This window comes from Benincasa hispida, chromosome 1, assembly GCF_027475165.1.
Source record: "Benincasa hispida cultivar pf3 chromosome 1, pf3_genome.v1.1, whole genome shotgun sequence".
Lineage (NCBI taxonomy): Eukaryota > Viridiplantae > Streptophyta > Magnoliopsida > Cucurbitales > Cucurbitaceae > Benincasa > Benincasa hispida.
The window spans coordinates 77,876,063-77,892,366 of record NC_143478.1 but is presented as its reverse complement, the minus strand read 5'-3'; the positions used below and the strand labels follow the sequence as shown (position 1 = coordinate 77,892,366).

Sequence of the window (16,304 nt, the reverse complement as noted above, 5' to 3'; positions counted from 1 at the left end):
CAAAATTTCTCAACAACCAAAATTAATCCACAAAAGGGTAATCAAAGCATAAAACTTACCAAAACTCGCTAAAACAAACTCCAACTTCACTGAACAACACCTCAATACCTTCACAAACTTGAATCCGAAACACAATGGGTATCAACCAATTGATGCCAAAAGTAAATGAGTATTCAAGAATCAACCGAAAACAAACCCAAACGGCATAAATCTTACCCAAATCGATAGATCTAGTGACGGCAAAAGCGAACGACGCTTGAGCAATGGTGGACAGAGGTCATGAAGAAGAAACTGACGCGGCGGCTTTGGGCGGAGTCGGACGGGCTCACGAACGTGAGGAAGAAAAGGGGGGTGGGGTTTGAATTTTTATAAAAAACAACAACAACAACAACAATAATAATAAAACAAAAAAGGAAGTAAATATAATTACATTTAATTCCTTTCCGTTTTCTACTATTAAATTCATTTCCGTTTCAAAAGAAAATTAATTCATGCCATTAATTTTCAATTTGAATTTCAAATTGAATAATTTCACGCCAACAATTAAACTCCCGCACTTATACTTGAAGTCCAAAATTCTAAAAATGCCCTTTAACTAATAATAATTACTGAAATTCCAAATAATAAAGTTATTGAACTAAAAAAATTGTGCAGGGTGTTACATGGACATTTTGACAGTAATGGCATTTTCATATGTAATAATGATAGTTTTCAAAGTATGTATACATACACACACAATATATATAGTTTTTATGTATTAATTTTAATATTTTTTTTATGAGTTTCCAAAATTATTTACGATTTGACATGATTATCACGTCCTCATGAAATTGTGGTTCATTATCAATAATTAAAACAGTTGTTTTCAAATATAATAAAACCCTATCTCTATCACATAGTGACATTTTGTTATATTTTAAAATATTTCAAGTAATTCTTCTATTTAAAACAATTACATTAATTAAAAACCTTCATTTAAAATTTGGAATAAATTTTACAACTAAATTAAGATATATTTGGAATAGTTTTTAAATTATTAAAATTACAATATATCTTTCTAGTCTCGAGTTTTTAGAATAAGTGTATTTGGTGCTAAATCTTTAAAATATACTTTTTTTTAATCCTTAATGTTTAAAAGTAAGTTTAAAAGGCCATGTATTCTTTTTATTTTTTTAATATAATTACATGACATTTCAAATTACAAAAATAATTTAAACAAATAATTTTACGGAGAACTGGATTCTTTTTTAAAAAAATCAGTATCATATTCCTCGCTCTCTCCCTCCCGCAAGAACTCACTAGCCGCGCCCGCCGCCGTTGCCGCCGCGCTGTGAGTATCTCTGTGCATGTCTCTCTCTAAACTGCCCCCACCTCCGAACGACGTCAGTACCGCCAACTACCACACCGTCGCCACCGTCATTCCCCGGAAAACCCCTCCGCCGCCAGCTGGTTGCGGGTGAGTGTTGTAATTAAAGTTTTCGGTATTTTTTAAGACTCTCGAATACCTATTGAAGTTTTAACGTAATTATCGGTTTACTTACAAATTTAGAGGTTGGATTCGAAAGCTTTGAAGGAGTTAGAGTCGCTGTCTAGTGGGATTAAAGTTAACTTTTTGGGTATGTATCGAGGTTTCAGAACCCTTTTAAATTCGTTGGACGCTGTAAATTGGGTTTCTATCCCTTAAATTCTGGTGTTCGACTTAGGTTCGTCTTGATTTGGAAGTTTGGGAGTGGTTTCGGAAAAAAGTCATAAATTGGATGAGTTGTTTGGACCTTTTGGATGAATTTATGTTTAGAATTAAGCCCTAAAGATTGAATTTAATTTAGTTCATGTTGTAGAGTTTGATTTTTTTGGTGTGGTGGATAATTTTGGTTTTTGGATTATTCACTGAACTTCAATTCAAGGTTAGTGGCTGTTCTGATGACGGCCTTATGGCCTGTTGGATATGTATCTACTATTTGAAAATTATGCATGATTTTTGTGATGCTTAATGTTGACGTATGTTCTATGATTTTTGCGCTGCTTAATACATGCTAGTGTAGGAAATTGATATGGGGTTATTTCTAACTTATATTGGTATGCTGACCATGTATATTTGTTTGTCTGCGTGACGTAAATTCACATGATGAACGAGCTAGGAGAATATATATATATATATATATGTTATTTTTTAATCTACGTTTGTTTGTTTCTCTCTGTTATTTTAATGCTGGTGATTTAAAGAAACGGACACCCTTTTTCTTAAAAAAGAATAATAGATTGCTTTCAAGGAAAAATTGGAAACCATGAGAATTCTGTTCGTTCCAGGCTGAAGAGTATTATAATGTTCATCCATCCTTGGATGGAATTTAATTATTTTTATCGGGATTTATGGTTTGTTCTTTATATTAATATAGGTTATTCAAGTGTTTTTGATGGAATTGAAGTTTTGATCAAACTTGTAAATATCAAAATTTTCTTGAAAGAGTTTGAGCCAAGTAGAAGAATTCAAGCTCATGAAACACTTCTTTCTGATATGATAGCATAGAAAGTTGAAGAATATCCATTGAAATATCAGGATGGGGGAGAAAGTTATCGCTGTTAATGGTAAGGACAGGTCAATTCCTAGAAATCTTAATGTGCATAAGTTTGTAGAGCCTCGAGCATCTGAGCTGGAAGCTCTGCAATCCATCATTTTGAATCGGATGAGTAGTGGTACTTGTGATCAAAGATCAAGGAGGAGAAGAACTTCGTCTTATTTAACTAATGCTTCAAGGAAAAGGAAAAATAAGAAAATGAAATTGGATAGCACCAATCTGAATTTAGAGAAAGATGAGAAGAAGGCTTCTCGAAAAATACGTCGCAGAGCTGAGCTTAAAATGAATTGTGAAACTGGATTTTCTACTTCTGGAGATAGTACCAAAAGGCTCAGAACTCATGTTTGGCATGCTAAGCGTTTCACTATGACTAAGCTTTGGGGTTTTCACCTTCCTCTGGGGTTGCAAGGCAGGTAATGCTTTACTTTTTCTTGTTTAATATTCTTGAATATCCTGAGAGAAGAAAAGGGGAAATTGGATTGATATAATGCTGATTTTAAAATGTGAAAATTTTGAAAGATTTCTGGAGTTGGTTGAAGATTGAAAAGCACAGATTTGATGGTTACCTTGTAAGGTTATAGATCGTAAAAATACGTATAAACTTCACATTCGTTAATTATTTAAAAACACATTTAACGAATGTGAAGTTTATACATATTTTTAATATCTATAACCTCATTATCTGATGTCCCCAAAGGGACATATCTATAACCTCGTTAAAATCATAAATATTGTACTTTTTCTTTTTAAATTTTTAGATTGTTGAATCCTCAAAGCTCAAACATTGGAAATTGGACCACAAATCTATTTATTAGGGAAAATTCTTATAAATAGAAAATTTCTAAAAATATTTACACTTTATAGCAAAAGTTCCAAAAGTGTTTTATACTTTTGGAACTTTTTGCTATAAAATGTAAATATTTTTAAATATTTTTTTATATTTAAAAAGACCCCATTTATTAATGTAGTTTTTTAAAGAGTTTTCTTTGTTTTATGTATAATTACAAAGAGTTTTATGTGATAGAAATGAAATCAATCTTCTATCATGCAGAGGTAGGGGTTCTAGAGCTCTTTTGAAATGGTACAATGATGGAGTGCTTATACATGATGCTAGTTATTACGTTCCTATCCAGTTGGAGGGTCCAGAGGTGGGAGGTCTCTTTCCTTTGTGCTCTTCAATTTTTTCATGTGATATGATTTTTTTTAATTATTGTTGTTTTTCATGATCATTTGTCTTCTAAAGCCTGTTGTCATTTGCCTACAGGACTCTTTGATCTCAGCGCTAAGAATGGTGTTGGTACCATCCATATTATCTCATTCTCAAGACATTTCCCATGCAATTATTTCTGGTGACATATATGGTAGAGCAATTGTATGTCATCTGGCTACACATTTTTACTAGTTTAATGATGCTAGTAGATGGATTTGTAATTACTTAGATTTCGTTCTTTTGCAGCTTCATGATGTCAGAGCTCCAGGTATTAATGCAATTGCTCCTGTAACATATATGTGGCGGCCGTGTCCTTGCCGAAATAAGGAATTCAATGTTGATCATCGTAATAGTAATGTATTTAAGATAATAGATGGTGCAAACATGTCTTATAGTACACGCCAACTTTGGGTTTGGTTACATGCTTCTACCTCTAGTGAAGGATATGATGCTCTAAAATTTGCTTGCCAAAAAGAGGTAAATATTATGTTCGTTTCCTGACACTACAAAACATTGAGGGATTCTCCCCGTAGAAGGTTTGTTGTCTGATAGGAATAACTAATAAGAATAAAGCATTCTGTATTTTCTATAAACTAGACTGTTTATCACCTCACTCACAATTCACTTTAAGTTTGATCTACTTGTTTATGACGTTGATAGGAATGTTGTTTAAGTATTGTAAGAGTATAATAGTAATTAGCTAGAGAGGTAGTTATGATGTTAGGTTGTAAATTGAGGGAGTGGGAAAGGAGAAGGAAGATATTATTTTGGTGAGGGGTTTAGGGCTGGAGAGAGATCTCGGGGAGGGTTCAAGTACCTTGGACACTTCTATTATGTAATTCGGTTATTTTCTATATTTTAAGTTTATCACCTCACTCACAGTTTACTCTTAAGTATATTCTACTTGCTTATGATGTCTATTGCTATATTTCTATGATGCATAGCAGTATGACCCCTTCTAGAAATGTTGTTTCTAGAATGAAAAATTATGAATCAACATGTTAGGTATCCAAGTATCCCTGCACTCAGAAAGACCCAACAAAATCGAAAACAGGGGAAGAAACTTGTAACAAAGTAATAACAAAGAAGAAAGAGTAGAAGAACAATGAAGATAAGGATTTATTCAAGAGCGCCGCCCTCTTCTATAAAGTTTTTCAGCTCAAATCTTCCACACCTTGTGTCACACTCCTCCCCAGATTACCCTCTTAATCCAAGAATGGATGTGAGGACAGCAATTGCAACCCTTTTGTGACAACTACCATCCTACACTACTCTGTAACCTGTATCCTTAGCTCCTGGCAACCTGATAAACATTTCAATACTATGACTGTTTCAAGCATCATCCATAACAACTTGTTAACACAGCTGCCATTGATCTAAAATTTCACATTATAGTTAAAAACAAAAAAGACATTACTATAATTGTAACTCTTATCTCAAGGTTTCTACCCAGATTCCCAAGATATGTACAGACAAAATCATAACAAAACAGACATGGTGAACCACCTAGATACTACTCACTGAAGGAATCCTAGGCGATGACTGACTGACAAATCTACTCGGCTTTGGGACGTCGACCGCTACCTGGGGAAAGGAAACATATGAAAGAGTGAGCTTAAAATGCAGTGGGTGACTATCTTGTATAAAACATGTTTAAAAACATAATTAAGTAAACGTGATTATCATTGAAACATTTATCAAATCATAATCAGGGTTTTGGAAGTAAAGTTGGAATCATAAAATACATCACGTAAAAACCCTGAAATAAACATCATAAGCATCTTTTAGGAAAACACCGCTACTCCACTGCCTGAACATGTGGGAGAACCCTTTTGCTCAATCCCTAATAACCTTAGTTGAGAGAGTCTTTTTGCTCGATCTCATCAACGTCGATAACATAGTCATACGTGCACATAGAGCTGATCTAGGCCCTGACCACCTTACCATAGCTTCAGTGTCACGGAACCCTAGCATAATTGAAATCTGGATACCTTACCATACCTTCAGTACCAACATTGGAGTAGGGTTTATACAAGAGACAAAACATTTAAGCACATGACAGAATGTACATTCATTTAAAACATTCCTTATGGTTTCATAGCAACACATGGTGCCTCGTAAAACATTATGCATGTTATAAAATTCCTTGATAAAACTGTATTATGCTATAAAACATGGCATGGGCTTACTAGAAATTGCATGCTAAATTCATAAATAACTTTCTCATTTGACACAAGATCATGCGATCAACATTCATTTAAAGCATGTGTCCATCAAAACATATTATGTAAACTGCCTATGCGATTAAAACTTGTCGCTCACTATCTTAAGCTACTTATCCAAGGGATCTGTAAGCCTTTCCTACTTGCGTCTGCCCTGTAATAAGAAGAGGTCCCTTGATTAGTTACATTAGCTCCCTTTTGGGCTTAACATAATACTTAACATTATCACATAACTTCATCACATCATACTGAGTTCATCGCATCCCTTAAACTTAGCCATCTTACCTCTTTCCTAACTAGAGACTGTCTACCCTCTCTATGGGTTCTCTATGGTCGCGACACACCCCTCTGTGCCTATGTGTCAAACAACCCTCGTGCCTTACTTCATGCCTATGTGCGTCGTCGCACACCTTGACAAGTCAGTTGCTTGCTTACTCTTCGTATGCAGTTGCCTGCTTATTCATTCATAACATTAATTCATATTTCAACTTTTAAAACTTCATAATTCTATTTCCAACCATTTATTAACTAAATCTCCTTTTAATAAAACTTGCTAAAAAATTCTTAGCTCTCTCACCTTAGAATTTGAACATCAAAACCTTTTGATTCAGCTGAAAAACTTCTCACGTCTCCTTAAACTTGCTCAAAATTTATTCAGCACCTTCAATGTCGCAACAAGCACTCACACTTCTCTTGGACGTAAGAAAATTTGGCAAAATAGTCTCCTTCTTTGCTAAGCCTATTTATACTTAGGCTTGCATGATAAGTTTGCTTAACTAAGTGCCACCTGGTCATTAATCCTTAACTAACCCTCTCTAAGGTTGCCACTTTGCCCACTAACAAATTATTAAGGTTGAAATCCTCAACTTATCTTCATTGCATAAGGCTTGCGATCACTTAGGCTTCTTCATTACTTTATCGTATAACCAGACCATTGTCTTATTGTCTCACCTTGGACATCCTTAGTAAGCCTTGCGTGAATAACCAACCCTTATCCATTTCTATAACCTACTTCGTACTTGACTATTATTCTGACTGCATAGTAGTAAGAAACTGATCGCATACCACTTTGTCACGCTTCAGCCAATATCTTACTCGGCCCTTAACTTAACTTCCTTCATGACCTTCTTACTCTTAAACATAATTCCTTTTCTTCCTTAAACACCTTGGCCGCATGTCATTTGGAAGAGTTGGTCGCATGAACTGGCATAATTTCATCGTATGACATCTTTGTTTTCCCTCTAAGTGTTAATTCTTCCTTACTCACCCAAGAGCTTACTCCTTCCATACTTGTAATATTTTACTGCCTTCTAAAGTACCCGAGAGTTATACTTTTAACACTTAAAAATTTTCTTCCCCCTAACAACACCCACATGTTCATCATATTTTCACAACATTGTAAGCAGTGCTTTCATCATGAATACTTAGAATATTTCCTCATTTAAACCTTGCATACATACATGCTAGGCCTTTCTACATTATGACTAATACAAACACCTTAGATACATGCTTACAAAAGCTTAAACACACAATTAGGAGGGCTTAAACATTATTAACTCCTAAAACAGGTTTAGGAGTTTACACCTTGCTTATTCCTCAAACCCTTCATAAACTCTCAGCCTGGTCCTCTCATGGTTCTCACACTTGTAACCAAATTCTCCATGTACTCTTACTTTTCTTTCTCAGTTGTTTTCTCCTTTTTACTCCTCTGTCAATACGTTTGAGTGATTGGAGATTTTACACAACACAACCCCAACCATTTTATGATGTGATTGACAACTAGAGCAAATAAATGGTGTGCATAGCTAGATAGGTGTTGGGAGTTTGTTTTCCTGAATGTGGAACGACCATGTCAAATCTAGTTGTTTTAGTTTTCCTTATCTATTTGGGAGATCGTTTGACTCTTAGGTTTAAAGTGATTATATAATTTTCTCTTGCATATTTTATCAATTTCGGTGAACTGATTCTTTTTTTTCAATTATAATTTTTTAAAAAAACTGAAAGTTTACTTGGTATCTTGAGAGTTGAGAAGATTATACTTTGCGGTTAGTTGCTAAGGTCTTATCTTCTCTCTTATCTCAGATGGGAGAGAGAAATATCCCAATTTACTGTACTTCATTAGAAGGCCAGCTTGCAAAATTGGAAGTGTTTGGCTCGAATGCATCCCAGCTACTTGAAAATGTTTTGCATCCTGTTTCACGGTATAAGCACATCTTGTCTTACTGTCATATATAGTTGATAACTATGCATAATGACTAATTTTACCTCTGCAGTGCTTTACAGAATCTTTGGCAGTTAAAGAAGCACCCCGTTGGGGGTTTGGAAGGTAATTCTCATTTGAAAATATTTTCCAATCATGAAAATGAGAATTACATTCCATCTCATGGAATTGCATCCGTCACTTTTAAGGATCCTCGAATGCTACCAAATGAAAAGATTGCAGACGTTCAAGATTCAACTTCAATGCAGAATCCTGTTGATTCCTCAGCTACTTATAATAGAGATCCAAAAATTTCAAGAAGTAATGGAATCTTATCATCATCTTTGTATTCAATAATCAACGAAAGTGGATTTTTACATGAGAACAAGGAATTGTGGGATGCCAACAGTGGAATGGGGGCCCCTGTGGAAGAATCTATTATTTGTGCAACAAGACATCATATGCGGATGAATCATTTTTGCCTTGATGAACCACCTGCAGAGATGGTGAAAGATCTGAGCTCATTGAAATGCTCGAGCTCTTGCCCCACATTGCTTTTAAATGAGAATGATGAAAGCAGTACTCTTATAAGGTAATCTCTTTTTCCCGATTCTATTAGTTTCATTGTTATTAAGGTAAGGAGTTAGGATTATTTTTCTGCTTTCTGATCGCTCAATGTTTACATGTTTGGTCTTTCAGGTTATTTAACTAGTGCATTGTTTTATATTTTTATGTTATATGATTGATCAAACACTGCTTTGAATTGAATGAATGAACAGGATGGTAGTATGATGAACTCTTTTAGGCTTTCTTCCCTTTTTCATCAGTTTCTAATATTACTCAAAATGGGAATTTGGAGTCCATTCAGCTACTACTTAGTCAAGTTTTGAGGGGAAAAAATATCAATTGTTTGATGGAGGCTTTGCTCAAAATTCTATTTTATTCCATCGACTGGCTTGTTCTCAAATATGGAGACGAGCCTTAATTTGAACATCAATTAAAATGAATTATTATTTGTCATAGGGATGTGAAGGTTTGTTGTTCTCATTGTGTGTTAATTCTCGTGGAAAACTTGAGTTCAAAATCATATGAAGGGTTCTATTTCACTAGACATTTCCACCCTTTTGACCATGTTCATCTCACAAGATTTGAGTGGGTTTATCTTTTTCTGTTATGTTTTCATGGATCATAATGTGGTCTCACCAGTCTTCTATTTGACACACTATGGTAGTTCATTGAGAATGTTTAATAATAACAATGCATTTTTTCGTTGTATTTCAGATGGTCAATCATATTGCCCATAAGTTGGGTTAAGGCATTTTGGATCCCTCTAATATCTAGGGGTGCTCGTGCAATCGGTTTGAGAGAGAGACACTGGATTGCATGTGAAGTAAGAAATATTCCAATAAAAATATTCATTTAAATAAAGTTTCCAATAGTAGGAATCACATAATTACATCTCTATATCTCCCCTCTTAAATTATAGGTAGGATTGCCATCATTTCCTTGGGATTTTCCTGATTGTGCCGCTTACTCGCGATTCATGGCAAAAGAAGCTACGGCAGCTGAATGTTCTACTTCTTCCTCTTCAAGATCTTTAAAGGTACCCATTCCACCCCCATGGGATAGTGTCAAGATGACTCTTTGCAAGGGACCTGATGGAGTGGGAAAAAATGGAGCTTGTACTGAGAAGAATATGACTCACGCCCATTCATCATCAAATTTTTATGATGGAAATTGTGAAACTGCAGTGGTTGGTGTTGATGATCAGAAATTGTTTGACGGAATTGTGGCTCGAACGTCCTCTTCATTGTTCGAATTTTTGAGTGAAATAAAACTTGAACATTTGCCTCTGTTTCCTCGAGAACGAGATAAGAAGGCTAGAATTCTTGAGTTTCTTAACAAAAGCACACTAGATCGATGCAAAAGTAGTATCAACCAAATTAGTTATACCAGCAAATCATGTTTCCTTAGAGTTATTCTCCGTGCTTATAAAAAAGGTGCTTTTGAAGAGGGAGCTGTTATTTGTGCTCCCAAGTCAGATGATCTATCTTTATGGACTTCAAGGTGATTAAACTTTTCATTTCCTTTTTTATATGTTGCAAAAGTCTGGTAGTTCCAATTGACATTATGTTATGTTGTTGGAATCTTTACTACTAACATTCATTCATTCTATATGATCTTGCAGGTCAGTAGATGAAGAAAGAGCACTCCAAATTCCCGAATCTGCTGTAAGGCACTACTTCAAACTCAAAGAGCAGTCACTCTCAGAGTGGGAACTACAACTACCAGATGATGATGTTGCTAGGGAATATCACAGGTGGCCCATTGGCTTCGTCACCACTGGATTCGTCCATGGAAGGTTAGGATACTACGGTTATCTTCAACCAAACTCTTTATACCGGATTCATCATGTTCTTTTTTTGTCGTTATGATATTTTGATATTGTTCCTGTAGCAAGAAGCCTGTTGCAGAGGGTCTTTGTGAAGCAACCTTACTAGCTCGTCTTCGAGAGCAACAGTGGGACGGTATGTTTGCAAAAAAGAAGGAACAAATATATGTGCTTGTTAGGAACTTGAGATCTTCAGCATACCGAGTTGCTCTTGCTATTGTTATCCTTGAGCAGCAGGAAGATGATTTAGAATTTATGTAACTTAAAGATCTCTAACTCAAGGCTACGAGAAGCCTGCAGTTTTCAACCTCATGATGTTTTGGTGGTTCATTTTTTTATAACTTAGTCTAGAAATTAGTTCTCACTTGATTTATTTTCCATCCTTTTGGCTAATGTATAAGCTTATGAGAGATCATGCAGAATGAGGCTATAGTGAAATATCATTTGTTTTGTAGGTTTTGATAAGGACATTATGTAATTTGGGACAAATTTCATTTTGTATACTTGGTTTTGTGAATTAATTCAAATTTTATATAATTTATATACAAGTTTGAATAAATGATGAGATTAGTACTCTTCATAGGAAGCTTGAAAATTATTCAAATCTAATCAATGAATTAGATTTTAATTCAAATAATTCTTCAAAATGTGTGATAATATATTTACAACCATAAAGCTAGTTGCCAATAGATCTGTTTTGTGTTGGACACTGGCACAAAGATCCCCTCATAGCAACCTATACTACAATCAATTAGTTTCTGATGATTTTGAGTAATGCGAGATAGGCTAATTATATTTGATTTTTTGTTTTTAAAATTAAATCTATAAACACTAATTTCATCTCTAAAAATTTGTTTGGATTGCAAATATTATTTTAAGTATAGATATTAAGCATTGGAGATAATTAATGTGTATTTTGATATACATGATAATTAATATTTGGAAGTTAAATACGTGTGTTAAATTTACCAATTTTGTATATAGAAACCAAAATAACTAATTAATTGATTAAATGCAAGAGACAAATTATTGTAGTCATCCGAATATTTAGTATTATTTAATCAATAAAAATAAAAATAAATGAACATTTTATATTAAATCTTTATTAAACATAATTAATAAATTTAAATTTATTACTAAAAGGAACTAAATTATGATAAGTTAATTAGAATATTGATAAGCATCGTAATAATAATAATTTATACTAAATAGATAAGATAGAATAAAATAATGGTAGAGATATTAGTTGAAATTTATTAAATCTAATGAATATATTTATATTTAATAATTAATTAAACATAATAATAATGAGTAATTGATATTAATTTAGTAATTAATTAAGCTATATTTGTATTGATCATCTTCTAGACATAAAAATCTCATACTTTTGCAGGGTATAAAAAAACTCAGGTCAAATGGATTTTGAAGTTCCCTGGATAATAATATCTTAGGTTTTAGAAATTAAAATTTTGTGAAACAAACAATTATATTAAATGTATGTCTGAAATCCCATGGGAAAACTTGTGAAACAAATAAACCCTAAATGATTTACTTGTCCAAGTGAATTTGAAATCTTAAAATAATTAGGGTTATTTTCAAATAAAGGAAAATGAACAAATTTAATTACAAATATAGCAAAATGTCGTTGTCTATCTATTATAGACCACAATGGACATCTATCAGTGTCGTCGATAAATGTCTATTACAGTCTATTAATGATAGACAATGACATTTTACTATATTGAAAATACTTTTAATAGTTTTATCATTTAAAACAATTAACTTTTATATTTAAAAGATTAAATATTTAATAAATATAGTAACATAAATTAAAATAGCTAAAATATATGATATTGTTAAATAAACAAAATTTTTAAGATAAACAATGTTTCTATTGTGAAATTGATGAGCACAACAAATATGGAGAAAATATAATATAATAATATATATATTTAAATATAATAAATAAATAAATATAATATGATATAATAATAAACTAAAATTATAAAATAACTAAAACTATAAAAATTGGGCAATATGAAAATTTAAGTGGAATTTTGAAGTGGATTAACCCATCAATGTGTATGATTTTAAGATCCACCAAATGCCACTATTTATGGGCAAAGTGGCAAGTAAGATGTAGTCTTACATGGACACAAAGCATGAATAACTACAAGGCACATGGACAACATGAAGATTGACACACGATTTTTAGGATAATATGCAATTGACACCTATTTATTTTTATAATATTTATAATACTTCCCCTTAGATGCCTATATATATCATATACATCGTTAAAACCTTACTAGGAAAAACCCAATGGAAAAAAACCCTAGTGAAGGAAAAAGAGTACATATTTCTTATAATATATACTCCTAAAAGAATATAATATATTCACTCCCCCTCATGAAAACATCACTTAAGATTTTTGAGTCGTCACATTCCAATGTTGTGCACCAATTTTTCAAAAGTTGCGGTTGGTAATGTCTTTATAAATAAGTCGGCCAAGTTATTCTTACAAATTTTTTGTACAGTGATGTTGTCATTTCTCCAAGATCATGAGTGTAGAAAAGCTTTGGTGAAATATGCTTTGTTCTAGTGAAATATGTTTTGTTTTATCTCCTTTAATATATCCTTCTTTGACTTGGGTTATGCAAGTTGTGTTACCTTCGTATAATATTATTGGAAGATTTTTATTAGAAGACAAGCCACATGTTTCACGAATGTATTGAGTCATTGATTTTAGCCATACCACATTCTCGACTAGCCTCGTGAATTCCAAGAATTTCAACATGATTTGAGGAACGGGTCGTTATGGTCTATTTCACCGATCATCATGATATAGAAATTCCTCCACATGTGAACAGATAACCTGTTTGAGATCTAGCTTTATGTGGATTAGATAAATATCCAGAATGTGCATAATCAACTAGGTCAAAATTTGATTTATTTGAATAAAACAAACTCATATTGATTGTTCTTCGGAGATAATAAAGTATATGTTTAATTTTGTTCCAATATCTTTTTGTAGGAGAAGAATTATATCTAGCTAATAAATTTAGTGAAAATGCAATATTTGGTCTTGTATTATTAGCAAGATACATAAATGCACCAATTGCACTAAGATATGACACTTCAAAACCAAGAAGTTCTTCATTATCGTCTCGAGGTCTAAATATATCTTTCTTTATATCCAATTAATGGACTTCCATTTGAATATTTAATGGATGTGCTTTGTCCATATAAAATTTTTTCAAATTTTTTCCTGTATAAGTTGACTGATGAATAAATATTTCATCTGCTAAATGTTCAATTTGCAATCAAGGAAAAAATTTATTTTTCCGAGATCTTTCATCTCAAATTCTTTCCCAAGATATTCTAATGTCTTTGAAAGCTCTTTAGGAGTTCTAATTATATAAGTCATCAATATATACAGTTATATTAACAAATCCTGAATGTGGTTTTTTTTTTGTATAAAAACACACAGACATATTAGATTATTTTGATATCATTATTTCAATAAATATCCACTCAGACGATTGTACCACAACCGTCCTAATTGTTTTAATCCATATAGTGATATCTGTAACTTTATTGAATACAACTCCTAGGAATTTGATGTATATGTTTTAGGTAACTTAAATCCTTCTGAGATTCTCATATAAATATCATTATCAAGAGATCCGTATAAATATGTTATGACTACATCCATAAGATTCGTATCCAAACTTTCACACACAGTCAGACTAATTAAATATCTTAGTGTAATTGTATCCATTGAAGAATATGTCTCCTCATAATCAATACTAGGTTCTTGTGAAAAACCTTGTGCAACTAGTCTTGCTTTGTATCATGTGACCTCATTATTTTCATTTTTTTTTCACACAAATACCCATTTGTATCCCACAGGACTACTGGTCTAAAAACCTGCCATTTCGAAAGTGAGTTTATTTTTGCCTCGATTACTTATTTCCACTGAAGTCATTCTTTTCTATGTCCACATTTTTCAACAGATTTTGGTTCAGGATCCTCATTTTTATATATAATATCAAGAGCAACATTATATGCAAAGATATTGTCAATAACTACATTAATTCGATTTCATATTCTTCCTCTCATGGTATAGTTTATTGAAATCTCATTATTATCTTTAGGTATTTCACCTTCCCCACAGTCATGTTGAGGATTTCTTCATGGATATTTACATCCTCAACCAAGTCTTTTTTACTATTAATTATTTTTCCTTTCGAGGATTTTTATCTTTGGAATCCACTAGTCTACCACGCTTCTAATATGTTATAGATTCGTTAGTGATAACTTGTTGTGTTAGGATATCAAATTTTGATAGATCATTTACGCTGGTATATGTGACTTAGTTACTTTCTTTGCATCTATAAATGTATCTGGTAATTGATTTGTTATATTTTGCAAATGAATTGTTTTCTGAACTTCAAGTTCACATTGATATGTATGGGGATCTAAATGAGACAATAACGATGCATTCCATGTAATTGTTTTTCCAACTTATTAATTCCTCCCCTAATGTTGGAAAATTTGTCTCGTTAGAATGACAATCGACAAATCGTGCAGTAAATATATCACCCGTCAAAAGTTCAAAATATTTAATAATTGATAAAGAATCATATACAACATACTTTCCTAACCTCTTTTGAGGACCCATCTTAGTGTATTGTGGTGGAGCAACATAAAAAAATTCTCAGGTGGGAAATATTTGACTCATGGCCATAAGCTAATTGTAATGGTGATTATTTATGATAAGCTACTGGCCTAATACGTACAAGTAATGCGACATACAAAATAGCATGTCCCCATACAGATGAATGAAGGTTAGCTCTCATAAGTAATGGTCTTGTAATTAATTGCAAACGTTTATAAATGATTATGCTAAACCATTTTGTGTATGAACATGAGCTATCCCAATTGACATACAATAATTATCAAAAGTTTGGGATGTAGATTCACCAACATTATCAAGATGAATGATCTTAACTGTATAATCGGGAAATTGTGCTTTTAACTTAATTATTTGAGCAAGTAATCTTGCAAATGCAATATTTCGACTTAATAATAAACACACGTGTGACCATCTACTGTATGCATCTATTAATACCATAAAATATCTAAATGGTCTACTTGGTGGGTTAATAGGTTCACATATATCACCATGAATTCGTTTTAAAAATATAGGTGATTCAGTTTCCACTTTAGCTAGTGATGGTCTAATTATTAATTTGCTTTAAGAGCAAGCATCACATGATAATTCATAGATTGAAGAATCTTCTAGCTCTTCAATTGGAGTCCACTTGAATTCTCAATAATTCTTCTCATCATTATAGACCCTGGATGACCCAATCTATCATGCCAAATAGCAATATATATGTATTCGTGAACTTCAGGTTCATTATTGCACATGTTTCAATTACTCATATATGAGTATAATACAATCTAAAAGATAAAAGCAGACAACTTTTTCAATATACATTTTTCATTTGAGATAGTGGAGATAATATATAGATATTTCCTATTATTCTTACTACTAGTCTCAATATGATAACCACTGCAACATATATCTTTAAAACTTAGAAGATTTCTTTTTTATTGACTAGAGAACAATGTATTGCCAATTGTAATTTTTGTTCCTTTAGACAAAATAATATTTGCTTTTTCAAAACCTTCGATC

The 16,304-nt window shown here is 32.6% G+C and overlaps 1 protein-coding gene across 9 annotated transcripts; it reads left to right on the top strand.

The window, feature by feature from the left end:
* Positions 1 to 1,208: 1,208 nt before the first annotated feature.
* POP1 (ribonuclease Ps) lies at positions 1,209 to 11,159 on the top strand. Of its 9 annotated transcripts, none has more exons than XM_039038811.2 (12): positions 1,209 to 1,456; positions 1,550 to 1,616; positions 2,523 to 2,989; positions 3,628 to 3,724; positions 3,841 to 3,948; positions 4,033 to 4,263; positions 8,091 to 8,209; positions 8,282 to 8,800; positions 9,490 to 9,598; positions 9,695 to 10,275; positions 10,397 to 10,570; positions 10,666 to 11,159. In XM_039038811.2, exons 3-12 carry the CDS (start codon positions 2,559 to 2,561, stop codon positions 10,859 to 10,861), a joined length of 2,565 nt encoding a protein of 854 aa, XP_038894739.1. In that variant the 5' UTR covers positions 1,209 to 1,456; positions 1,550 to 1,616; positions 2,523 to 2,558; the 3' UTR covers positions 10,862 to 11,159. The 9 variants fall into 9 exon arrangements, with proteins under 9 accessions (XP_038894739.1, XP_038894741.1, XP_038894738.1 ...); XM_039038809.2 differs by having other exon boundaries at positions 1,229 to 1,456; positions 2,397 to 2,989; XM_039038813.2 differs by lacking the exon at positions 1,550 to 1,616 and having other exon boundaries at positions 2,528 to 2,989; positions 3,628 to 3,731.
* Positions 11,160 to 16,304: the final 5,145 nt, after the last annotated feature.

Bases quoted from the DNA above. Each gene is read 5' to 3' on its own strand.
- POP1 (XM_039038810.2), top strand. From the start codon at position 2,559: ATGGGGGAGAAAGTTATCGCTGTTAATGGTAAGGACAGGTCAATTCCT. The intron at 4,264-8,090 runs GTAAATATTATG...CTCTTATCTCAG, and splicing joins AATTTGCTTGCCAAAAAGAG to ATGGGAGAGAGAAATATCCC. The intron at 8,210-8,281 runs GTATAAGCACAT...TTACCTCTGCAG, and splicing joins GTTTTGCATCCTGTTTCACG to TGCTTTACAGAATCTTTGGC.